The 27,561-nt window shown below is 36.1% G+C and overlaps 1 protein-coding gene and 1 long non-coding RNA gene across 6 annotated transcripts in view; one reads left to right on the forward strand and one right to left on the reverse strand.

Annotated features, from left to right (window-relative positions):
* LOC148650764 (pro-neuregulin-2, membrane-bound isoform-like) overlaps nt 1-27,561 on the reverse strand; it is a 307,325-nt gene that overhangs the window by 83,573 nt on the left and 196,191 nt on the right. For 4 of the 5 annotated variants that reach the window (XM_088604908.1, XM_088604910.1, XM_088604907.1 and 1 more), the window contains exons 2-3: nt 6,448-6,610; nt 116-234 (exon numbers count right to left, since the gene is read on the reverse strand). In XM_088604908.1, the coding sequence (XP_088461034.1) occupies nt 116-234; nt 6,448-6,610 (282 nt within the window). Of the gene's footprint in view, nt 1-115; nt 235-6,447; nt 6,611-24,852; nt 25,023-27,561 lie in introns of those variants that run through there. The other variant, XM_088604911.1, reaches the window with a different exon arrangement.
* On the forward strand, nt 11,282-19,189 carry LOC148650766 (uncharacterized). The gene is made up of 3 exons (XR_015926221.1): nt 11,282-12,170; nt 12,808-12,952; nt 14,639-19,189. It is a non-coding gene; the product is annotated as an uncharacterized LOC148650766 (long non-coding RNA).

Below are 27,561 nucleotides of genomic sequence, written 5' to 3' on the forward strand. Positions count from 1 at the left end.
ACTGGTAGCAAAAGTCAAAAGATTTGCAGATCACTCCAAGTAGCAGCATGTTTGTGGTGCATTAAGCAGAGCAAAGCACAAGAATTGTACAGATTCCAAGGACATTGACACTCACTGCTTTGGACGTTGATGGTGCTTGTTGCGTTGTCCCTCCCCAACAGATTCTCCACCACACATGTATAATTCCCCGAATCTTCAACCTTCACCTTGGTGATCTGTATCCTGGAGTTTTTCCTGAAAAGGAGTGAATAAACCAAAAAGATAAATAAAATAAATCCCATCACATCATTTATAATTTCACATTATCAACAGTACCAGTGAGCATCTTGTAGTAATTCGAGAAAAATAGTTTGTGTCTGCTAATGAGTTAAACAGTCAGTAAAGAGAATGTGCTTCTTGACACAGTGAGCCCTCCTGTCACTCAAAAAGTAAGTGTCTCAAGGGTAACATGGATAATGCAAACGGAAGGTAAATTGCAAATACATTTTAAGTGATTAATTCCACAGTCCTGTCCTGTGCTACAATATGGTATGATAGCTGAAAAGCAAAAACAACCAAGCAATAGATACATTTACAGCACTTAAACAAAAGTGCCAAGGAAGAAAAGAGGGATTTTAAGACGGTAGTTAAGCACTAGACAGATGTGTGGATTTTGGGTTCTCTTTTAGTCCAAAAGAGAAATGTGTTTCTTTTTGCCAGTGCTCCTGACTCCCTTTTTTTTTGCACAGAAAGTATCAAGTTCAAAATCCATTCAGCAATATCATGTAACTGCCATCTTCACAGACCATGCTTCTTGTTTATAATAAGCTGATTGAAGTAGAACTTTCTTCTCTTTAATGTTTCTCCCTTATAGAAACAACACTTTCGCAAGATCATTAGCCAGCAGCCATATCACCCTGCAACTCACAACTGGCAACCCACTGAAGCTAAGCAGGTGTGAGCCTGGTCAGTACCTGGATGGGAGACCTCCTGGGAAAAACCAAGGTTGCTGCTGGAAGAGGTGTTAGTGGGGGCAGCAGGGGGTGCTCACCCTGTGGTCTGTGTGGGTCCTAATGCCCCAGTATAGTGACAGGGACACTATACTGTAAACAGGCGCTGTCCTTCGGATGAGACGTAAAACCGAGGTCCTGACTCTCTGTGGTCATTAAAAATCCCAGGGCATTTCTCGAAAAGAGTAGGGGTGTAACCCCGGCATCCTGGCCAAATTTTCCATTGGCCCTTACCAATCACGGCCTCCTAATAATTCCCCTCTATGAATTGGCTACATTACTCTGCTCTCCTCCACACTAGCTGATAGCTGATGTGTGGTGAGCGTTCTGGCGCACTATGGCTGCTGTCGCGTCATCCAGGTGGATGCTGCACATTGGTGGTGGTGGAGGGGATCCCCATTACCCGTAAAGCGCTTTGAGTGGAGTGTCCAGAAAAGCGCTATATAAGTGTAAGCAATAATTATTATAATAATAATTATTATTATTATTTTCTCTTTTGTGAACAAATTAAAAGTAGAGAAAATTATGAGAAATGTTTGAATGTGAAAATGATTCTTGTATCTCAATTTCATTGGGGATAGAATTACAGCCATTATCATGCAACAAACTAACATACTGTATACTGTATATCTTTTGATAATACTCATGAAAAATGACACAAAAAATATTCCTCAGCTATAAAGCACACTAGGAATTTAGTAAGATAAAGCACATCATTGCCTTGCTTTTTATGAAGTTTAAAACCCTTCTATGAATCAAATATTATAGGAGAAGACAAATATTATAGTAGAGATTTTCAGCAGCGATGCTGAAGGCATTCTGAGGGCTAATTTTCATTAGACAGAGCCTTTCCAGTTTATCTTGTAATCAGCACACGCATTCACAGCCAGACCCTTTCTTTCTCAGTCCCACCCTTTGGGAGAGAGATGTCATCAGATTCTGCAGAGAATTAAAGATTAAAGTCAATGACCTTCATGCAGGAATTGTTATGATTGTGCTTTTGGAGAAAAGGTCATTTGAACTGTAATGTCAGTTCAAGCACCAGTGAGATCAATTTAGTCCACGGAGTGGTAGTGATGGTTCAGCATTTGTCCATCATTACAAAGCATTTTAACAAAATATATTGTTGCAGCATTTTATATTCTTAGTTTAACTCTTCATTCACAGTTTCCTTTGAGTGGTTTTTAAAATTGAACTAACATAGGAGGTTTCACACTTTATCTAAAGGTTTATCTAAACAAAATCTCTCTTATTTGGGAAAACACATTGATTAGGAATCTACAATATCACAGGATGGTACTATTGTATTTAGTAATTGAGAGCTCAATAACTTAAGTGTTTAGAAACAGTAAATTGCATTGGAAAGTTTTTCATCTCTAAGGCAGATGTGAGTAATCTAGGGTTCTTCTGCTTGTTGATGTACCAGAGTTTTCTAAAGATTTAGGGCATTAAATAAATTGCAAGGCTCCCATGTTGAAAGTTTAAGAGACCCCTCTAAAACAATCCTTCTTGAACTTAATTGCACTTCTTTTCCACTCCCCAACTTGGAGTCATTTGCTTGTTGCTCCTTCTTTTCCTGTCCATCTCTGCCCTCCTTGTCTTCTCTCTCATTCCTTCTAAAGAATAGGTCTCCCATTGAAAACTAGCTTCTGGGCTGAGGTGGGGCCATAAGACTACTTTGTTCATGAACGTCTATCCACAATGGCAGATATTGCCAAAATCTGGAAAAAGTGCCTGAATAATTAATAAAAAATGCAAAAATGGAATTTCTTGTGTGAGATTATTAACTCAATGTTCTCTTAGTGGCAGAGCACAGATGTGACAGTGTGCAGTCAGTTTGGTACAGCTCTATTCGTTCGCACATCTGTGCTTCCTAATAATCAGGTAATGTGTGAAAAGGACTAGCTGGAATGTGAATAATTTTTAAGAAATTACACTTGGACAGAACAAAGAACTAATTTTAAAATTTCAGTCTTGAGTAAATTAGTTTGGCACAAGGTGGAAGAGCAGAACAAAAAGCCTTAAGGCACAGCTCTTTAAAAAAACCTATAAAAACTAAAACGTTCTTGTTTTAACATATACTTGTAATTATTTCCTCATTTTCAAGTTGTTTTCAAATCAATGATATATGACAAAATGTGCTGTCCAGTTTTACATGAAATCCAATTATCTACTAATATAGTAAAATAGATATGAAATTAATACAGTAAATCTAATATTAGTCTAATAAAAAAGCCTTTTTTTATTTAAACACCATGAACATTTCTTGTGAGGTTAGTGGCATAAATACATTATATGATTATTACAATTACATATATTTTTAGAATTTTTTGTGTTTAAAGGTTATGTTAAGTCATTTAAAGGCTTAAATAAACTGAACTGAACACTGAAAAATTGTATGTTTTGGGGAAATGCATAGATTACACTAAACTAGGGGGATTTCCAAATATTGTAAAAGCTGTAAAAAATCAACAAGACTAAATTCAGGACTTGGAAAAAGGTTTGTGGGAATTTGGAGTCAACCCACCTAGCCACGTTGTAAAAGCCGGTACCCTCGATTTTTTCAAGAACCAGTTGGATGCAATCCTGGGATCAATCACAAAACTGAAGTGATCCCATGAGCCAGATATGCCAAATGGTCCTCTCGTTTGTAACCGTGTCAAGAATATTGTTTCAAAAAGAATGCTGGTAAATCAGCGGAGCACTGAAAATAACACATTCTTAAGGAATGCGAAATCAGTTCAGAAATCATGGCACTGCTGTCTCTGCCACATCAAAGTCATGGCAGCTCTGGGCCATTCCCCTCTGTGTGACCTCACCCATAAACCTCAAGCCAGCAGCAGCCGTCTGTTCTAAGAAGCTCGTGTCACCAGATACTCTTGTCTGAAGAGTAGGCAGACACTTACTCTTCATGTTTACGGGAAGACAACAAATCTGGAAGACAAAGTTTGTTCTGCCAAAGCATTAGAAAATTGGCAATTTTTGCATTCACCATTTTTATATTAAATTCTTCTATTATGGAATGATTACAATCACAAACACAAGGACACATATTTGTTCTCAACTTTTTACATTTAAAAATGTTATGTTATGTTCCTGCAAAGTCTTTTTCTGAAATGTCCCTGGACTGTCCATTGTTCCAACTGTACAGCAACTGCAGTCAGTTTTGATAAGGAACAGAGGGAATAACAGTGACATGGAAATGTCGAAAGAAAAACACTTGGGTACTTATGAAAATAAACAGAAATCCTTATCCTCCCACATACCAGTAGAAAAGTTAGGTCAAACTGAGCTTTTACTCTTATCATTGTCAGTGGAATTTAGACACTTTTTTGGACATTGATTTGGAATTTTGACATCAGCAGATCACAGCTATGGCGCGTTGAACTCTCATTGAAGAGTATCTGGATATTTACAGTATACATAAAAACTGAACTCCACAATGCTTTATTGCATAAATGAAATGGGATAATAAAACAAACCAGAACCCTTTTATACAAGTAAATACATTTAATACTTTGTTTCTAGGAGATCATAAGACAAGATCACTTTATTAGCCATACTGTATACAATTTCTTGCATTAGGAATTTGTCTTTCACATACCCCAGCTTGCTCTCCATGAGACGCACAGAAAGGGTGAGAAGCTGGAGGTCAGAGCACAGGGTCAGCAATTTATACAGCACCCCTGGAGCAGCTGGGATTAAGGGCCTTGTTCAGGGGCCAAACGGAATAGGATTCTTCTGCCAGCCACTGGATTTGAACCAGCAACCTGCCAGCCACAGGTGCAGATCCTTAGCCACAGTGCCACCACTCCACCCCTAAGAATTAATATTCTTTAGCAGAACCATGTAACTACAGTGGGGGTAATACTTTATATTACATATTTCCAGGAATTTAACGAGCTGGAACAAGACAGGAAAAACAAGAACATAGGACAGGAAAGTAAAGCTCATGAACAAACATTCACTGCACTGAGTAATACAGGCTTCATAAGGACTTTTAATTTCAGCTGCCAAATGCAATACTTTCCACATAATGAAACTGAAGATACCACCAGAATTAAGGTAGTATAATGGGGAATATTGGCTTCTGTCCATAACTTAGTGTGTGTTTGGCAAAACCTGAAAAGAAACTCAAATAATGTACTGATTAATGACATTAGATTGTGATAATTTTTTTTAATCAGTCTCACGTTAAAAATTATGAAAAGGAACACGTGGAAAAGACATAGTTAGTAATACATCGTGGTTTTACAAATTGATTAGGAAAATGTGGAACAAAATGGATGCTTCTTCGGTACGATAAAGACCACAAAGTTAGAAAGACACAAATTGAACTGTACAGTATAACTGATTTTAAGTATTTTAAACTACTGCCCATACAGCAGTGAGGAAAAAAGAATAGGAGAAGATACAGTGATAACAGAATTATTGTGGAAGTAATGAATGAAATATAATGAAGTTATGCACCATAAAGGTATTCACCAAGTAAATAGCATGTTGCACCTTACAGCGGAGCCTAACTGCACTGTGCAAAGGTCTCATCACACAGTGGCAGACAAATACCATATAAACATTCTCTTCACTTTCAACAGTGATATTTACTAATTAGTATGTGTTGATCATTAAAATGATATGGTACTTATTATATTTAGTTTACGAAACAGTGACTCATCCTTGCAGTGGTGCTGCAGACGCCAGGTGAATTCACACAGAGCTGTCAATACGGTATGTGTTTCTACACCTCCACAGAGTGCAGCAGGAGTGGAACAAACACACAACCTGAGGGAAGAGGCACCTAACCACTCATCCAGAGAGAAACCAGAACCCTTAACACGTAGGGCTGATTATATAACTCCCGACTGTCTTAACTAGATAGGAGACAAATCTGAATTTAACAGGTTAATCTCTACAATACTATGATAATCTCTAATAAAAGATTAAGGCACCCAATAGCTATTAGACCAAAGGTCATGGAAACAGCTATAATACATAAATCAGACGAAGGTACAGTAGCTGCGTCAGCATTCATAGGCAGCAAAGGAAAAGAAAAGAGACATGTTTTGGCTGTGGACCCTTCTTCGGGTGTCAGACTCCACCTCGTGTCTCTTTCCTTTTCCTTTCAACATGGAATAAACCTTTCCTTGTTCCTATAAATAAGAAGATCTTTGTACATAACTCCCTGCGCATGAAAATGTTCAAATACAACACACTATTACAATGTAATTAAGGATTGTATAACAGTATAAGAACACTTGCAAATGAGTGGAGGCCATCTGAACCTGAAAAAAGAAAAGCTAAAATATTACAAGCTTAGTTTTTCTTCTACACACTTTTATAAAAAAAAGCTTCATTTAAGGGTATTCATGATATCCTTTCTGGGATTTATTTTTTATTTTGAGATTACTAGCCTGTGAATAGACCGACTTTGACGAGAGAATCCTGTAGTTTGACTTACTTGCCAGTCTTTATTTTGATTTCTTTGCTCTTTTTCAGCTCGCTGCCATCTCTGTACCACTTGTAAGTAGGAATGGGGTTGCCTGTGGCCTCACACTTCAGTATGAGCTTTTCGCCCTCCCGGACAGACTGGTCCCTCAACTTCTTCAACTTTGGGGCAGCAGCTGCAAGTTACCAGAGGAAAAGGAAACGTTAGGGTTGACAGGGTCCTGTTGGAAAATAGTCTTTTGATCCTAGCCCTGCATTGCACCACTGCAGTGCAAGAGATTAAACACTGAAAGTTAATTAATTAAACTCAGGTTCACGACCCAGGGTAGCCAAGCTAAAAAGGTGCAATAATTTCATCAAGACATTGCGGGAAATTAATTTACATTGACCTGAATCAACAGGACTTATGACTACAATACAGGACTTAGTGGAACATAAAATTATTTTGTGCACATTTTAATAAATGTTATTTTTAAACAATGTTAGATTAGTAGCAGTAGAAGTAGCTACTTTTATCATGTAAATGAATCTGTCTGCATGCTCTTCAGTTTTATTCAGCACTTCATGAAACCGATCGGTATACGCCACATAATGTAGCATCACAAATCTGAACCCAAACTAAACATATTGGACCATATTCACTGCATAAGGATAAATGATCAAATTTGTTTTCATGTGACATTATGGAGTACTTTTGTACATTTTTTGTTTTTACACTGAAAATATTTTCTGCTTCATTATAATTATAAATCATTGGGGGCACCACCTATTTGGGTCCACCTATTTTTATACAGTATCATCAATACATCAAATAAACATACAGTATATATTTGAAAATCTAGGTTAATATGCTTTTAAGTTAGTGAATTTTGATTTTCTAACATGGACGTACTGTATCAAGAACCATGTTGTCAGAGTATTAGTTTGAGGGTTACTTTACAGAAGGTGTTTCACAAAATAAAATACACAATTCAAACATTTTCTTTTTTGCATATACATGTAAAAACTTTTAACCAAAACAACAAATCTGCCTAATAGCGGTGTAAACTTGGAATTAATCCCTTGTCTAAATTCTTATAAAACAATTTGTAAGAATTTTACAAATTTTGCATCTGAAGAAATATGAATAACATTTCCCACAAAACAATAAATTAAATACTTAAAAACTTTTAGCACAATAATTGTAAATGCAAATATAACATTTTCATAGCATTTAGTAATAACAATGTAATTACTGTAGATAATAAGAACATACTTCTACTACTAATAATAATATATCCTTTAGAAATGTAAGTCCTTCTGCGTTAATGGTCTATGTATTCATTCTCTGTTAAATGTTAGTTAAGAAATTGTTTTGAAGCATTACTGTATGTCCAAGTATCAATAATTTATACAAATAATTCACTAGTGATTTCTAATATTATAACAACTCAACCTTGCATCATCCAGTTGGGTGCTGCACATTGATGGTGGTGTAGGGAGAGCACTTTGAGTGGAGTGTCCATAAAAGTGCTGTATAAATGTAAGGAAATATTATAATAAATATACTAATAAGTCTGGCTGTTATTAATAAAGCATAGTCTTGGTGAGTCTTGGTGAGATGAAACCAAACTTGTCTTTAAGTATCTTTAACTCTAAAATCTTTCAATTTTGCAGATCAGAATTTCCAAGAATTTGATGACAGCAACAAGGCCAAGTGCACATACTGTATTTAGCCAATATGTAATAGGCTAGCAACTTCTTCATGATATTTATTTATGAATCTTCTTAAGATAATGTCAGGTGTTCCTGGTCATGAATGATCTTTGTTCCTTTCTACACACTCATTAAGCTAAAAGGCTACTATTTTAATTAATCACACAAGTCTACAAAGATTTACTGTTAACTTAAAACCAATTGGCTATCAATGCAGTGAAAGATCCCCATAGAACTTTGATTCTGCATAATGAGGGAAAATTAATGAGAGAAAAGCAAAATGTCTCAGACATTTGCAGAGTAGTGTTACAATGTCTGTAAAGACACATGAGCTGTGCAGTAAATCCTAACTGTTAATGATTCATGTTAATGTCCTTTTATTTTCTCATTCTTTATTTAGAGCTAATATGCAACCGTGAACAATACCAAGTAATTGTAGCAGCTGAAGGTTGTGGCAGAAATAAAATGAGATAATGACATGGGAGAGATATCCAAATTTGAGTGCAATATCAACAGTGATACTTTATATCGTGAGAATTATGTTGAAGATACAGAACATGCCATTCCTGACAAACAAGATATTACAGTCGGTTTAAGTAAAATATTGTCACAATAATAGAATAGAAAGATATACCTGATTGCATTGCAATCAAGTGGTCCACCGTTTTAAAATGCCTGCTCTTATCCATATTTACTACCTTATGAGCTTTTCTTATCTTTTAATAGCACCTGCGGGAGATTTTAGACTTCTGCAAATGACCAATCCAATATTCAAGCGTGCCTTTTGACCAGGAAAAGACAGAAAGGCATTATCTTCAGTTACACACTGGATTAACTGGATATTTTTGGGTCCCACAGGGTAAGTAAATGCTAGATTATTTTAATTTCTCTCATGTTGCTTGAGTGATCTCACATTCTTCTTAGCTGTTACTCCTTACTATTCATTATACTGCATAACAGTTTGTCAATGTCTGATTACTGTTTTTTTTTGTTTACGATACCTATTAAAAACTATATTACAAAAATGTGTATTTGATAACCTGCATGTGGATTCAAAGTCAAAGTTTAGCCATTTCATATCTAACAATGAGGTCCCTTCATGTGGCAGATGCCTAATAAACCTGGGTAATACATAAACATGATTAATGTGCTGCAGAATAAAAAATTAAAAGAAATTGTGGAGAGACATTAGCCTATTATGGAATATTGGAGAAAATAAATCAATAACTAGTTAACTACTAGACACACCTTGCAAATAGATTTAATAAAGCAAGAAAAATCTGAACATCAGAATTGATTTTCTTCCATTTAATCTTGGAAGATCTATAATTAATATTTCCTTCTAGCATTTAAAAAAGAGAAACATTTTCATTGTTATGGTCAAACACCAAAAATCTCAAGGACTTAATCGCACCAATCTGTTGCTCAGTAAGTAGACTTTAATATGATTCAATTTAATTGTCCAAATTTCTGTTTGTTGACTGTCTAAATCCACAGGAATGCCTTTCTTGGATCAGACCTGCAGATCCCTCACTTGTCCATAAAATGACAAGAACATGGGGCGTTAGAGATCTATCCTCTGGACAGATTATTATACTTTCTTTTCATGGTTTCATAGTTTTTACAGGTTTTCATGGACTATATTGCTTCTGTACAATTCCACAACCTAGAGTGTTATTGTGAGGGTGAGATGTAAGCAGAAGAAGAGTGGCACTACAGCACAGCAGTCCAGATCTGGCAATGTCATGGAGAAAGGTACCACTTACAAATGATGTTGTTTCTACAAATGTGTAATTGTAATATTAATGATGTTTGTGCAAGGCACTGCATCAGCATGCTGGTTGCAAAGGAACAATCTGAGGATTAATATTATAATCCTTTATAATATTAATAAATAATATTTTAGACATTCTGTTTTCTGACTGGCTGTTACCCTATGTTAGTTAGATGTGCTGCAGCTGTGTGCGTTCCTTACAGAGTGTACAGAGACAGTACTGTACTGTATATCCTGTATCATCCCGTATCCTGGTGGAATTATACTGCCAGGTTTCCTTTCTTATATGGAAATGGCTTGGCCAGTAAAGCCAGAGACAAAGATCTTGGACATCAGCAGTTCAATGCCAGAGCTCTACATTACAAACAGTAGAAGCATTGGTATACAGTATTTATAAAAAATGTCAGAAGTGCACCTTCTGATACATTCTGCACCATGTAGAATTTTGCAAAAGAGATAAGGGGAGAGCCATTAAAACAAATGGGGTATTTAATATTGTATTAGTATTTGACCACAAGATCTTTGTGAACCAAAAAGCAATTTGCATTTGTTATTGTTAAAGAAATTTGGTTTTTCAATTAGCGTTCACTTACGAAGGATTTATTGGCTCTATAATAATTAGCTTTATGTGTGAATGTGAATTTCAATACAAGGCCTTTCAGATAACTGGTCCTCTTTTACTGTTAGTATTGTATCAGAAGAGGGATTATGTATACTGATATACATGTTCACTGAACCACACCACTAGTGGCATTTTGTGCATTGTTACATACTTTCGCCATTGCTGTAAAGGAGATACAGCAAATTAATTAATTAAATTCAGGTCCATGACCAGGGTGGCCATTCTTAAGTGAAGTGCAATCTATCCATCAAAACATTACAGACAATTTAGATTGACTTGAATCAACTTGACTTCCTACTACAATGCAGGACATAGTGGAGCATAAAACATATTTTGTGTAATTTTAATTACTGTTTTTAAAACAATGTTAGATTACTAGCAGTAGAAGAAGTGTTTTTTTCAACTTCATCAACATTACAACCACCGTCATGACAAATATACTAATACATTTTCACATGTAAATAACATCCCAATCAATTATTTAATCAAGTAACATGGGAAAGTAAGATATTAATAAAGCCTATTTTTCCTGTTGATCAAAAGCATCACATCAAGGTATTTTCCTGTCTGTATACTCTACATAGATAGACCTCCAGGTTTACTTCAGACTTGGCACAGACAAAAAAATGACTTCTTGTAGTATTAACTCATTTCTATAGTGCATGCCTCAGGGCAGTGGTTAACTGCTGTCCTTTATATAAATCTCGATTAACAGGGGCATATGAAATTTCACTTGCACATAAACGCATCCACACTTCAGGCTGCAAAGATCTCAGGAAAGCTTAAACTGGTTTTCACTGACACAAGGTAAGGAAATCCTGAGCCCGACCTGATGGTTCTGGGTAAACACAGTGATGTACACCTTGCCACTGACCCACTCAGCTCAGCACTGAGGGTGAGGTCACCAGCACCCTCAGCAAGCGGGCATGAGGAGGAGGGTACGGTGGAAAACATAGGATTCTGGGATATGCGTGCCAGCTAACTGTGCTTATACTAATTAGTCTGAGCTTGGTTGGAGGCTTGTTTTCACTCTCACAACTCCTATTTACAGAATTTAACCCAATGTAACAGTAGGATATACTGTACTGTATAGTCTTAACTGCTGAGTGCAGGGCAAGAAAGATCATGCCAAAACTGTATCACACACTTGCAAACCGACAGGAAATGGTGATCCTGCAGGACTGTATTCTAACAGGATTGTTAGGGATATTTATGTTACCACATCTTTAAAACTCGAAAGCAATGAGGTGCTTGTTTGGAGCAAATAGCTGGTTCAATTAAGTAACTAAAAGCTCACGTGGAATGAAAACCAGACAATCCAGCAAATTCCAGCACTTCACGATTACAAAACATTTACAGTGTTTTGACCACCACACCTCTAACAGGACACTGCACAAGACTCATAGGAACTTCACACAGCAATATGCATGCCTTAACCAAGCACCCAGACACTGAAAGAGATCTAAAACACATGTTGCATGGTGATACACAAGCGCTGGGAGAGTCAACAAGTTAAAAGATATTTCAGTGAATTAAAAACAGCACAAACCAGCTTCAAGGAACACAAGGAAATCCAGGATTAAAATTGCAGACACTTATTTCCCAGAAAGATTTGTGCTGTAGGTGTATGGGTGAGACTACCAAGGTAAGATGTATTTTGATAAAGTTCATGGTGTTGTCCTTCTGTATGTCTGTAGCACATTACTCATCCTGGTTAGGATAACAGTGGAAACTGTTAAATCATCCAAGTTAATACACTGGATGCTTTTATAAAGAATCTTTCATGAATTACCAATTTCCTTCCTGCAAGTCCCATTTATTTACAAAACCTGACTGCAGATTTTATACTGTATAAATATGAAAAGCCAGTGAGTGAAAACTGCAAACGTATCTAAGGAGTATGTTACTTTCTACAGGCAGTTTGGAATCTTTCTAAATTAAATGCTTGTTTAATACATAAAGGGAAATTGTAATGCTTGAGGAATTCACAAAAAAGATTGCACACTCATCCGTGACTTTCATTACTATAACTATTCAATTGCTGTGCGTTTCTAACATGACTTAATGACAAACAGAGTATGCAGACCTTTATTAGATGTGAAGATGGTAAATTGGGAGGTTTCTAAAGAAAATGCTCCTTTTCCCAAGACATGTATTGAATGTAGCAAATGCCTTAACTACAGAGAGAAAATGCTTTAAAAATCAACAACCGGCATCCAAGGACCATATATTATGAATGGCCTGCGTGACACTGTTTTGTACTACTCCCCTATCCCCCATAGAAATCAATACCAGGGCCCACCTGTTTTTAGTAAATGCAGCACCTGTTAGCAGACCCTGATGGAAATCAGATCCTAGAGCGGACTGCCATAAAAGCTCAAGACCCTGATGGCGTGGAATAGGACAGTCATCACCTTATGGAACTGAGTGAGTGGAAACTTCAATGGCTATCATGATTTCTAAACAACTCATTGAAATTGTGACTACAACTGTGAGCATTAAAGAAAAAAAAACACAAAGTTACTCTGCGAAGAACTACTGTGTTGTATGAGGTTTTCATCTGGTTCAATAAGGTAAAACACTGTGTCCTTCCCAATGACAGAAACTGTAGCACTGTGTGCAACTATAACTGCCGCACAAGAAGGAGAAAAATGTAATAGAGTTTAAATGCGGTGCAGAGGAGGAAAGTGGCATCATCAAACTGAGCCGAATATTTCTAGTAGGGTTAATGTTCTGAACCCATGGACTATGTGAACTGTGTAGGTGTGTCTGTGGAGAAGTATAGGAGGTCACGATCTCCTGAACCTGGGGAATAGAAGAGATGATTTAAACACCATGTGCTCCCTCATAAACAGATCCTTCGTTTCCATCAGGAGAATTAAATTTCTTTGGGAAATTTAATTTAACTCTCCCCACCTTGATACAAAAATGGACCTAAAATGGACCTTATTCTTGAGGTTCTAACGAATAACGAATAACACCTAAGGATTGTGCCAAGACAAGGCTCAGAAAGCTTCCGTGTGGACAAGACTGTGAGAGGACGCACCCCTGTACAAGAGCAAGTACTGTACATCTGGAAAGTGTGCATGACAGGCAGACGAGTTTAAAATTCAGAACAAATGTTTAAATGTTTGTAAAAATTATGTCATATTATGTCACATTACTTAAACAGTTGAAGCTACAGATGATGTATAACTCCACAACGTATATTTGTCTGAACCTTGGCACGTGCCCTTTAAGGCTCCTTGGAATGTTATTCCTCCTTCTAGAGTATTGCATGAGTTTTTGTTTTCAGTAGATCATTATCATACATTTGTACCTTGCTTGTATCCTATGCTGATAGAACATACAAAGATAATAAATCTTGTAAACAAGAGGAAGCAATTCAAACAATCTTACTCTTCCTGTTGTGACCAGGAATTTGCAAAAAGTTGTTCCATTTCCTAAAACTGAATTTTATACGAACTCTCAAATGGACAGGTCATCATGGTCAAATTGCTTTTTCTGTTTTACTTATAAACATTTAAAGTCCCCTAAAAGAAAATCTTAAAGTTACTAATTTTTATGTTTCATTCTTAACGCCGGGACTGTGTGGTCCAGAAGAGTGAAGAACAGCAGCAAAAACATGAAGATAAAAGCTCAAATATTTGGAAAGAAATGTGCACCTTGAGGCTTTGTATTACCAACGAAAACAACAACAAACATCAATTTCATTTACTTTCTCTGCCCAAAACCACAGTGTTGCTTTTAGCTGTTTAAAGTAAAGAGGAATGTTGGAGAGGGATGGAATGTGAACAGGAATCCACTCGTCAAAGGCAAATATCAATGTGGAAACTGACGTTGATTGGTAACACATAGATAAACATAATAAGAACCTTTGGATAGGGGGCAGAAAGGCAAGGAAAATTCTGAGTTTGTACACATACTGTAAATGCTTATTAATAAAATAAATATTTTTAATAAAAAAAACAAGCCTAGCATTTCATAACCATGTAATGAAGTGGAAAATACGCCCCACTAATAACCTTACAAGAGATTCACTGCCTGTAAATGATACACAGTTAAAACAATAATATATATATACACTGATAACAAGTCTCCAATTGGTCCTAGGGAGACTTTTTCAAAGCTTGATGTGATGGGTACGCCTGAAGGGGCACTCCACCAGTAAACCTACAGCAGCCTTCAGAACATTTCTCTGCAGAAAAGCAAATCAACATCTTCACAGCAAGTATTGTGACCTTCAAGTTGAAAAACTTGTTAAGGGATGAATAATAAACAGAATGACATACAGGTGTGTTATTAAAACTGCTGAGAAATCTGGTGATGTGTTGTACAATGCAGCATTTTCTGGAGCTTTGCTGCTTGGTTGTATTATCATTTTATTTGGCTGAAACTATTATCTAATGTGATTTATTGAACATTTGCACCCATTTAAACAGCTGGATATTTTACAGGAAGAATCTGGGTAAAGCAGCTTTCTCAAGTATACAACAATGCTTGGAATTTGAACCCTTTGAATTTGAATTTGAATTTCAGCCCTTCCAGTTGAGTTCAGAACCCCGAAAACTGGGATGTCGTAACACTTACTGTATTTAGAGATAAGTACTGCAAGCACTTTAGGTTACTGAAAAGCAACGAAGACCACATCATAAAGCCAGTTCTTGTAAATAAAAGGGTCAAGGAGAAAACACAAAAATACAGCAAATTATTATTCCCCATGATCATGACTTTATGACACTCACATGCAGTGAAGAGAGTATCAACAATTCCAAGACAGGAGGGCAAAATCTTGTATAAATTTAAGGTAATGCTAAAAACAAAAAGGGCTATTCAATATTTCACATAGAATACCATGAACTTAGTATCATGAAAGACTGCAACAATTTTATCATCATTGTTTTAAGAGAAGGAATTATATTTGATCACAAGTCTTTAATAAAAAGGTCATTTGTATTTTAGCCCTTCACAATCCTTTTCTACGATATGCTAAATACTGTACAAGACTTACAGTATGTGTACTGTGAAGAATATGTGTGCATTTCTCTATATCTACATCTAGGAAAAAAGCACAAATTTAAAGTACAGATAAGTTACTTTTAGGCATAACAGTTATTTGAATTTTTTTCTTACGCCAATACACCACACCTTCCATAAAATTCCTGCCTGACAGAATCTCTCCACTCTATTCGGCACAGTTAGATACATCGTTCTGGAAGGGTAGTAAATAAATGTAACACTGTACACCCTTTCACACAAATCGGGCCAAATGTGAAAAAAAAAACAAATTAGAACCCTAAAACCTGAAAACGATTGTCATTTAGAATCAAAATAAAAATATACATACAGTATGTAATACAAATGAAGAAAAACTGTTCATACTGTATGAAAATTGATTAAGAAAATGTAAAACACAGAAGTAATTGTTCATAAAGTATGTTGGATTTCAAAACAAAAAAAAACAATATAATATCAGCAAGAAAACTTTTTTTTAGGAACAAAGTTCAAGGAAAGTCAGAGGAATTTTCTTTTTTTCCTTCTGGTATTTGCCAGACATTACTTTTTGGCACCTCCCTATGTTAATGAATGGTATCTTTATATATAATAAAAAGCAGAGGTTAAGCCATGCTTAAGAATGAGGATTATACAGTCTACTGTATATCGAGGGATATAAGAATAACTAGTTCTGGACATTTCATAACACTAGACAGCAGGACCTCTCTAGAGAGACTTCAAATTCCGCTTTGTGCATATTATTGTAGGTCACAGTAAGCAACCACAGATGTCTGTTCTGCCCTGATTAAGCTCAATAGCGTGATATGGCTATTTTCTGACCAAAAGATAGGCTTTTAAAGGAATTTTTTCATTTCATTTTTTCTGTTCAGATAACAAAAAGAATATAATAGTGTATGCAGTTCATTACAATCTGAAATATCACCCACCTCATCAAACATTCAGCAGGACTATAAGTTCAATATTCAACTTCTGTACATAGTTAAGTTTCCATACTGTTCCAAAGATCTAGTAACCTGAAAACAGGGAAAAATGAAAATTGCATACACTGTATGTCCACAGTATATTGGAGATATCTAGGAATTTATTTCTTCCTTCAGGTAGCATAATACTCCTATACAGCAAATATATACTGTGATTTGTTCAATCCAGCGTATCAACACATTTCCCTGCTGCTAGGCAAGAAAATTCATTACATTTATATGATAAAACTTGCTCAAGAAGTAGGCGTCACTGGATAATGAGACTCAAAGTATTTAGTGTTTGCAACACAGGCTTTAGAACTATAAAGCATCTGAAGGTTTGTAATTAATTTACAAGATGTTTTGACGTGTTAATGATGGTATCCGTGGTGCACCTAAAAGTGATAAAATGAAAGCTGATCCGCACCAAAAATTAAACAACCCTCAGTGCGATTTCTTCTGTCACGTTTTATGCCAGAAGAATCTGGAGGGGCAGGGTAAGGGAGTAGCCTTTCTTTTACCACAAAACGCTTTAGAGGAGAATTTCTCAGAAATAAAACCACCAGTTTCAAGTCTAAGCTACCCAATACTTGTCATCATCTCCGTAGTTGGAATGATACCATGTACAAGAGTAGAGAACCACATGGGTCCAACCCTGTTTATACCCGCAGTATGGGCCAGTCCCAGGCTGCCTCAGAGCCATCTTCTCTCAAGGGTGGATGCTTCCAAAGCAAAAGGGTACCCCTGGGCTGGCCTCAGGTTTGACTCGAGCCCACATTTGACAATTATTTAAAGTGGTCTCTTTTTATCTTACTATCAGAAAGAACACACAGGTGGCAAGTCATTCCCACCGTGTAAAAAGGAGAAGCCTGAAACAAAGTGGGCAACACTTTGAGCTGACAATGTCAGCATATCTCTTCTACTAAAAATGAACCAGCTGTTTATTGTTGTCTTTAGCAATAACTATCTTCTTGTTCTTTCTCAAACTGCTGTAACATTCACTTACCAATATTGGGAGCTGCAACCAGCCAGTACTCCATGGACACTAGTAATTACACCAGTATTACATTACATCATCACTAAGTACAGTAGTTACTGCCACCATTTAAAACTCTAGCTTTCATCACCTGCTTCTCCAATTATTTTGTTTTAATGACATCTGCTGTAAATAGTCTAGTCTGTATCTAGGCTGGACCCAGTATTTGCTCAAACAGAAACTGTTTCTTGATAAACCATATACTGTACAGTAAACACAGCTTTATCATCAGTTCTTGTTGACAACTTACTGTACAATTATTTTTAGGAAATTTAAGAGAGTGAACTAGGTAGCGGCAGTACCATACAGACACAGGACTCATTTTGTTTTCGTGTATCCCTGTCAATGTTCAGAGAGATGCTGAAACCAGTAAGGATGACCTCTCTGTCACACAGTTGATGGTGTGGAGCAGTGTCTGTTACAGTGATATCACTGAGTTGTTAAAAGCAGTTCCCTTCTGCAAAATAATCAGTCTTCTGATGAGTCAAGTTTGGTCTTATAGCTGTGCTGTTTTGGTTTAGAAGAGGCTACCCCTAAAGCGGTTAAAATATGAGGTCTGATTGCATCTGAACAATTTTTAGGACAAAGGGCAGTAAAAGTACTATAAATCTGATTCATGCTGCTAAGCTTCTGGTACTGAGTCAGTTTTTGGTAAATGGAGGAAACAACCCAGTTTTAGTTACATTAATGCTTTTTGTCATCAATCTTACAATTACAGAGTGACGTCAGGTGAACACAAATGACACTATCAATGACAGAACACACAGCCATATACGGTAGAACACAGTAGTAACATGAATTGCTAGAATGACGGAAGTGACCAATTCTGCACCTCTATTTAAAAATGTATTTGATGGCTCAGATTGTAAATCAGTAGCACAGCAAATTGTTACCTTCAACAAAGCTACTGGCCTAAGTTTATCCAAGGTTTTCAAAGCCACTGGTGCAGGATCACATCCTGTTGCACAGCTAGAAGTTGCTTCTGTGCTGAAGAGCTTCTTGTTTCCTACAGCACAAGAAGTTATGTGGCAAAGTCCATTTTAAAGAGGACTGTTGCCCTTCTTTGCCAAAAGTTAAACTGACCCACCACACCACAACTCTTCTGTATCACTTATGACCCATCCTTTTCCTCATCTCATTTTCCCATCCTATACATCAGTCCAGTACCAGAAATCCACTTGTCCTGAGGAGGGTCATACCAATTAGAAGCTGGACATCTCAATGAGAGACAGACATGAGTGTGTAACTTACAAACAAGTTACAAGATCTTTTCCGTTTATCTAAAGACTTTTATTAATCTATTTGATCAATGTTTTACGTTGTAGCAGTGAACTGTTTTAGTTTTAGAAAGTTTCATGTACTGTATGTAGTTGCTGATATATATTTTTAAAAACTCACTTTCACATGCTGACATTTCACATTTTGTAAAATTTTTACAAAATCCCTATAAGTGCTACTGGTAAATGCCTGAGATCTAAATTAAACAGTGACTGTACAGAGATGGATGAATGATGCAGCATTTAAAAATGAGCATGAGCACTAATCTTTTGACAAAGCAGGGGCAAAGGCTCATTTTAAAACAGCTTATCAATTTGATTATATTTAATTTCTCACTCTTCTGTTGTGTCATTTGTTCATCATAAAAACCTACTACTCTGCATTCTTCTGTCTGTGTTATTGGTTTCTGATTCATTTTACTTTACATGCTTACTATAGTACAAAATGCTTTTTTCCCAAAACCGATAGCAAGGAAATGTGTTAGCCTCACAGTGTTGGTGTGCTTCCCTATCAGAAATGTTGGCTCAGGTCACAACACCTAAGCCCAAGTAACATCTGTCCCAGTGCCATCATAGTTGAGTCCCAGTGCCCTCCATTTTCACTGTTGCTTCTGCCTTCAGGATCTCTTTTTGGTTGAATAGCTATTTATATTCACTTGATATAATAACAGTAGTTCATTAAGAAAATTATTCAATGGTATCCAAACAGGTATGATTACAATACAGCTATACTTTACATACTGTTTCATATTTTTAATACATAACATTTTTTGATAGCACACTGATAGCAGTTATCCACAAATACAAATGACTTTAACACAACTGGCTCTTAGTACAGAACACATACTGTACCAACCACACATGCTAAAACAGGCTATTTGCATCAGTATAAAAAATCCATGAAATACATTTCTCACAGAGCTCATACCAGAATGAACTTTTTATGAATGCCTGATGTCTTTTATTCCCTTAAATAATTCAAATTTGCATCTTTTTGGAAAGTTTTACCGTTCATTGCTGATGTAGCTAAAAATACAAGATATGGCTAATAGGAGAATCCAGCAGCAGTTCTTGAAGAGAATCTGTGTTCTGAAATGCCACGTTTCTGTTTGCGGCCACTATCTCCTACATAACCAATTCCATTCCACAGGGATACTTAATTAGATATAGAAAGAACACTGTGAAAAAGGCATTCATAATTCCCTTGACCTTGACTTTGTTGAGTCTGTTTTACTCTCCCAAGTTAAGCTTGCAGTGTGCTCCAGCCTTATGTTCAGTGTTTACAAGCAAAAAGAACAGTTTTTTAAAAAGGGGGGTAGGAGAGTGTACAGTTTAGTAGAACCAGAAAGATAAATTTCTCTGTTTCAACTGTTTATTGATTTTGCAAACAATAATCATAAAATAATTTATATACATACTAATAATACAGTAGCAACAATTATTTTTACTACCACTTCAAATAATGACTATTTCATATTTGCATACTGTACATGGCAGGGCATACTATTTACAGACTGCTTTGCACACCATAAAGAACAACAATGTAAAATTAAACAGAATAATATCTAAAAAAAAGAAAAAAAAACACAATAAGCTGCAATATCTGGAAACACTACTGAAGACTGAACAAAATTCGAGACCTGAAGGGAGGCCAAGGTCGCACTGCAGAAAGGCAGAGCCCCTGCTTGCATAGTCCTCAAGGCACATTCTTAACATCAGACTAAGACCCTTGCAGCTGAAACCGCACAGCCCTGAGGGTGCATGTATTCCCCCATCCGCAGCTGCCATAAGACCTGCACAGGGCACCCAGGAAGAATGGAGACGATGTACAAGACCAACATGCCTGTAAGGCAAACGTAAGCAATGAGAGACCTCTGGATTCACAGCTCCTGGACAGTGCAGAAAATCAAAAAGAGCAACGTTTGCTGAAAGCAATACAACCTTGAATTTCACTGATGTGCATATATAACAGACACTTTTTTTTAATTAATAAAGAGCCATTTGATTTATTTTTATCATACCTGACATTTAAGTGAAAGTTTTCTCTCCAACAGTACAGTATATCCCTTTCTAAAGGTCAAAAAACAAAATGTAAAGACTATGATGCTACAGACTGAATAATTCTGCTTAGAACAATAAAGTAATATTTTCTATTTTCTCTAACATTAGGTGTCACACCATTTGGGTACTCCTCCTGAAAAGATGTACTTATAAATTACTATTTCCTTCAATCTGTCTTTAAAGCAGTCATTAAAATCAATAGATCCTTTCCATTTTGTTTATGAAAAAAGAGGAAAGCTCCATAATCAACACCCATTGACCTTGTGCGCTATTCTTATTGCATAGAGGATGCTGCTGCCTAGATGTTTAATGATTTATAAAAAGCTACCTTATTAGTATAAACTATCAACAAAGAAAACTGAGAGGTTGAATCTGGTATTTCCATAAAACTTTTAAAAATACAGTTGCAGTGGATATTAAGGAGCAAAAATAGCAGTAAATGTTTCTTCTGAATGCACTAATTAGTTTACTGCTTTGAATGCACTCATTAATATCTTTAACAGTAGCACAATAAAAGAAAAAAATAATATGAAATAACCGTCAGAGCAACTGTTTATAAAATACTTCCTATATATAGGATACATTTACACAGGCTACGGAAATGGCACTATCACTGACTTAAAACAGCTTTAATGTGAAACCACATGCATGCCAGTTTGCAGTTAAGAAATGCATCTAAATATTTTGATTGAAAAATATAACAGTTAACCAACAAGATGTCAAATTGAACACAAAACCACATTGAAAGCTCAGATAATACTAAAAATAATAACACCACAAATACCATGAGCATAACATTTCAAAGAAAGACATAAACAAATTGGCTTTAATTACAACTCTGCTGAGACTGAAAGGCACTGAGAATCAAGTGCCAGCACTTCAAACAACACTGCAATGTATTCAAGACGCACACATGCTAACCGACATTAACAATATGCATCCGTTCTCCAGAAGATTACATAAGCCTTACTTGCCTTACTTACTTGCTAGAAGATGGATTCCTCAGAATGACTTCTGAAACAAAATCTATTTGCTGCTGTGGCAACACTGCAGGTTTACATGCATGTCATCTAATTAGCAGTCCAGTTTGGAAATTAACAGGAAAAACAAAATTAAGGCACATGATGGTTTATTTTGAATTTTAAATAGTTTTCAGACTCAACAAGAATTGAGCAGCAGAGTGAGGGGTAGAGAAGGACTGTGTGGACACCCCATTTATACTGCATATACATATGAATACAGTACATATTTAAATATGCATTTGAAAAATAAAAAGTTACATACATAACTTTCATAAAAGCCTTTGTAAATGCAACATATCATTTCTTTAAAACTGTTTTGTTAAAAATTTAATGTTTATAGTATTTAATTCTTTATGTTCTCTCCTACTTTTTAGGAAACCCAGATTCAGAAACATTACAGCCACATTATCCAATGAAGAAAACAATTATTTAAAATATCCATAAGCAAGCAGTGAGCTGTGCATGAATATATTTCAATATGTGAGCAATGTTTTACCTTTTCAAGATTAAGACTTTCTGAATGGGTTGATCATCAAATATTTTCTCTACTGTTTGTCTGAAAGGCCATTGCAGCTAACATTTCATGGTTCTTCCAACAAGATATTTAATTAAAAATTTCTTCAATTCTTTGAAGGATAAACTAAATTAAACATATCTTAACAACATTCTGTTGATTTTACTCATTTCCGTATTGAATAACTCTGTTTGCAATGTTTTTGGTAGATAAAGCTTTCAGATTAAGATCACATGAAGACCGACTGCAGTACTTTGTCACAGCAGCAGCTAGTTGACTAAACAGCCCATCATAAAGATCACCGCTTTCTGTTCAGAAAAGGTTGGGTTTGAAATTAGTAGGAAATTCAATTTATAAGATTTTCAACCCTTAAGGGTGAAATATAAGACTGCAATTCAACTCTTCAAAACAATGAGCATTCTGTAAAAAAGATTATTTAAAGAACTTACACAGACACTGTACACCAAGGTACAGTAGATAGTACACACACTCCTACATCCTCATGTAGCACTTTGTCAAAGCATTTTCCTGAGTTTGCTACTCTACGTTAAGGGCTAAATGGAAATCTTTTCCTGCTTTTTTATATAAAAATAAGTCAACATAAAATGCAACAATATCTCACGAATCTGCAGTGATGTTTTATGTGAGGTAGAAAATGGTACAAAAAGAAAGCTGTGAATGGAATCAGTTGTTCCAGTCATGTTTTATCTTTCTGAGCCGAAGAAGTTTAAGAATCAAAAAGTGCAAAATAATTTCAAGTACCATATTGCAAGGTCGCATGCCTACATTGTCTCTCTTATTCTAAAAATGATGCAGTTTGTTATCATTCAAAAATAAATTAGGATAAGAAATATCAATCCACTCAGAGAGCGCTTTTAATGGGAATTGTTTTGAACTAATTTGTAAACATCCAGACGATAAAGAACTACATCTCAATTTTGCAGAGTAACCCACTTTACTGTTTTTTTTAAATGAACAACTTATTTTCTTCAGAAAATAAGGAAACGTGACCAAAGACTCCTTCTTACAGTGGATAAAATAGAATCCCGAAAGATACACAAGCAATTTTGAGTGGAGTAAACACAGGATAACGCATCTGTAATCGTGCCATCAGTATCTCTGTTATCAGCTCTGTGAAGGAGAGCTCACATTTTTGTCCACTTTAGCTGCAGGGCACAAGCATATGAGCTCAGAGTAAAACAATCGTAGATCTTACAGTGCCTCAGAACAGCTACTGAAGTTGTGAAAACTTTGAGGCAAATTATGAATTACTGACTCCAATGACAGCAAGCTGCAATTCTGCCATATACCTAGTTTTACTCATATTTCAGAATTGTTTTAATGCTTTTTGCCAAAAGATTTATCGAGTATATCTCAAGAACTGAATGCATTTTGTATTATATTTAAAAATGCATTCCTGACCATTAGTAATGGCACACTCTCAGAAGGCTCTTAGTCATTTGGCATTGCATTAAATAATTACTTTAGTATAGGTATTACTTTTTATAGAATTTAAAAATCATATCTGAGCCCAGAGGTAAAGTCCTTGCTGTTTTTTGCTATAATGAATTTTACTTTATATACTGTTTTGGGTTTCTTATGCTCTTTCCATCAGAGAAATTTTAATTTTTACCATTTTTTTAACTGATTACATGCAGTTAGTAAGGGCTTGTCTGAAATGTTGTGCTCAGGTGAGATTCAGGAACTTAATTTTAATTAACCCTTTCAGAATGTGCCCAGGTGACTGTCAAAAACCTTCAGAAGAAAAGATCTCTGTTCAAATCCAACACAAGTGTAACAAACTGAGTAAATACTGTACTTTACAACACCTGAAACTGCTTCTGCCGTTTTTAAGGGAAAAAGCAAATTAAACCATTGTTGGTGTATGTTCTGACACATTAGACTCTTGAAAAGCTTAAATACACAGACTGGCATATAAGTACAACATGCTCTCTCATGAAATAACCACTGTTTTACAACCATGCAGCAACAGTATCATAATCTAAAATACTACAAACACTATTAATAACAGCAAAATAGACATCAGGTTTGTAAAGTAATATTTAAATAATTTTCACTTGTTGGAATCACTTCAGCGCGATCTGTTTATGATTGATTCTTAATAAAGTAACCAAGTTGTGCTTAAACTGGTTATAAACATCTTACCAATAAGGAAATGAAGACAAACTAAATTTAAAATATGCTTAAATTTAGCTATACATGCTCAAGCATCCAATTTAGCAGAATCCTTCATGCAAAGAATAAGCAAATTAAATCTACCTTCCCTCCAACCAGAGATGTGCAGCTACTTGCTTTCCAAATTAAGCTTCTATGTGTGACAACAAGCTGCAAGCTTTGACAAGAAACAACCTTCAAAAAATCTGTATGAATCCCCTGTGATTTAACATGTCACTCTGCTGCTGAGAACAGATTCTGCTTTACCTTTGTTTTTCTTGCCACCTTTCCTCTGATTCTTGGACCCCTTTTCTCCCTTTTCCCTTTTTCGATCCCTAGGCATTGTGGTGTTTCCTTGTGTGTAATCCCAGAACAGATAATCCCAAAGAGCTGCAAGCAGGATCTAGTGAGAGGAGCTTTATTCTGTGGACGTCCTACTACCCTTACTGCTTTATAAAGCAACACCCATCACACACAATGTTGGGATACACCTACTTAGAGAGAGAGGGAGGGAAAGAGAGAGGCATTTCCCACTGCAGTAAGTCCTTTAACTGTTCACTCACTGACACTGCCAGACAAGTGCAGCCATGCATGCCCCTAAGTGTGAGAATTCGCATGAGGTCATTAAGTTAACTCACAGGAGAGGCCCATCCAGCCTGCACACTTCAGCCAGCTAAATTACTCACCTGCCCCATTAGGTTCCTGAGCAATATGGAAGCCACACCAGGTGATTTTACATCTTTTCAAATTTAAATTTCATTGATCCCCTAGAAGCTCTAAAAACATTATCCCTGGGTTGTCTAATCACACTCGCAGTGAATAGGTAACCTACATCTCAAGCAAAGAACATTAGTTGTTGTCACTATACTGTATCTCTCCTCCATCTCTAGGATTAAACAGATCCTTCACATATAAGGAAACCTACTGTTTTGCACCATTTCCTTGCCTTCAACATGTTTCACTGCACTTTGCTGCTATTAACACATAAGCATCATACTGTAAATAACTAAAATAAAAAAAGCAAAACGGGCAAGTCAGAAGGTGGGGAAAACTGTGAGGATCGAGTTACACACAGACTCTTCAATAAAACTGCATCACGAATAAAATATTTCCTGTTTTACTTTATTAACTTCGAGACCTTGCTGATTTAACAAATTCAATTCAGGACTACAGTTATATGAGCAACTTATACAATACAATACTTTAATGTGATGTTTAGATAAGATGAATGCCAGACGAGAGGCTTTTCTGACCAAAGACAGAAACCCCTCTAGAACTTTGTATGTACTATATTCACACTAAAATACCACTCAAATACAGTAGATAAACTACAGTATTCAAAATATTGGATGGAAATACCTATACTGTTTTTTTCAGTACGAAAGATATTTGGTCTCTTACATGGAATGGACTCAGAAGGTTGATTAGTATCACAAGCATTTGTATTCACGGTAAACTGTCTTTCAATTTAAGCATTTTTTATTTTAACGGGGAAGTTCTGTGAAACAGATAAGAACCAGAAGATGTAGATGTATACATGCTACGGTGGAATTAACTGGGAATTTTGTAAAACAAACAGACTCAAAAGGTCAATGCCTTTTCTCCCTTTTGTGTTTTTATTTAAGTGGTACACAGTAGTCTACACAAAGGTTTAATTCTGAAAATATCCCAGTTGAAAGCCTTAGTTTCCATGTGGTAACTTTTTCTAAAAAGATATGTTTTCTGTTACATGAGAGGCAACTACATGTCTAAATGGAATATTCTTGTTCGGTATCTGCCTCAGTAATCTCTTTTCCTTCAAGAATTTCAAAGCAGGGATTCTTTCGGTTAGAGGTGTGTGGGGTGCTTTATTATATTTTTCTTTTCTAAACAAAAATTGTTTGATTTATAACAGGTACTAGAAGCACATTCTTCCAAATAAAGGTAACCTGTGAAATCAGAGTGTCCGCTGCTTCAAGCCGCTTCCTACAAATATTTACATTTCATTCACTGGTAAAAGGACCCTCTCCCTACATACTTTGTTGTATCTGACTAGTTTCAGCTTGTATCCGATGGCGTTCGTGATAATGTTTTCACATTTTGCCGTTTGTTGCAATCTGCTCCTGTCATGCGAAATGCAGGTTAACTACACAGCAAATTCGCTGGTATCAGCAGGGCTTATTTTAGAACCTAAAAGCCTTTTATCTTACTTAAAATAGACATTTTCTAAAAGTGGAAGGCAAACGTAGCCTGCACAAGTTAAACACTTGTGCCCCTATACTCCTAGTACTCGAATTTCAACACTCTGATATTTTATTCAAACTATTTTAACACTAATTTTGCATGAATTATTTTCTTTTAAAGTAAATTTGCCTATGTTATTTATGCTACATTAAGGAAGAGCTGCATTTGTTGATGGGAAGGAGGGCACAACACAGAGGATTCATTCCCCAAAGAGTCTATGGTGAGACGATGGTACAGCACTTTTTCAGGGAGACCATAATGATCTTTCTCTTTCCAATGTTAAGCCCTGGGTTCGTACACAAAAATGGCATCATTTGTTTCGTTAATTCTTCAGTAAACAGCAGCTACACCAGGACTAGTTAAGGTGGCAGCATTTTATTTAAGATTTTTTTCTGAAACTACAGAGGTAAGAGAGGAAATGTAGATAGATTTACAACATAATTACAACTTTAAAAGGTGGTAGAACAAAAGAAACAACTCACAGAGAAGGAAAGGTCACAACTCTCCCACATATCAGACCAGCTGTATCTCACAACTGTAACCTGTCAATCACAGTTTGCCCTTAGTGACAACTCCCAATACCCATCATCATAACTAAGAAAAAAACAGGGAGTTAGAAAAGCAGCTCCACCCAAAAATATTCATCCGTGAAATCACACATTCTAGCATGTGTGCCCAACAAAATCAAACTCACAGAAAACAGGACAAACTACAGATAGCGAAGAAAAATGTAAACACCCATGTAAAGTCCTG

This window comes from Lepisosteus platostomus, chromosome 13, assembly GCF_059453375.1.
Source record: "Lepisosteus platostomus isolate fLepPlt1 chromosome 13, fLepPlt1.hap1, whole genome shotgun sequence".
In the NCBI taxonomy this organism is placed as follows: domain Eukaryota; kingdom Metazoa; phylum Chordata; class Actinopteri; order Semionotiformes; family Lepisosteidae; genus Lepisosteus; species Lepisosteus platostomus.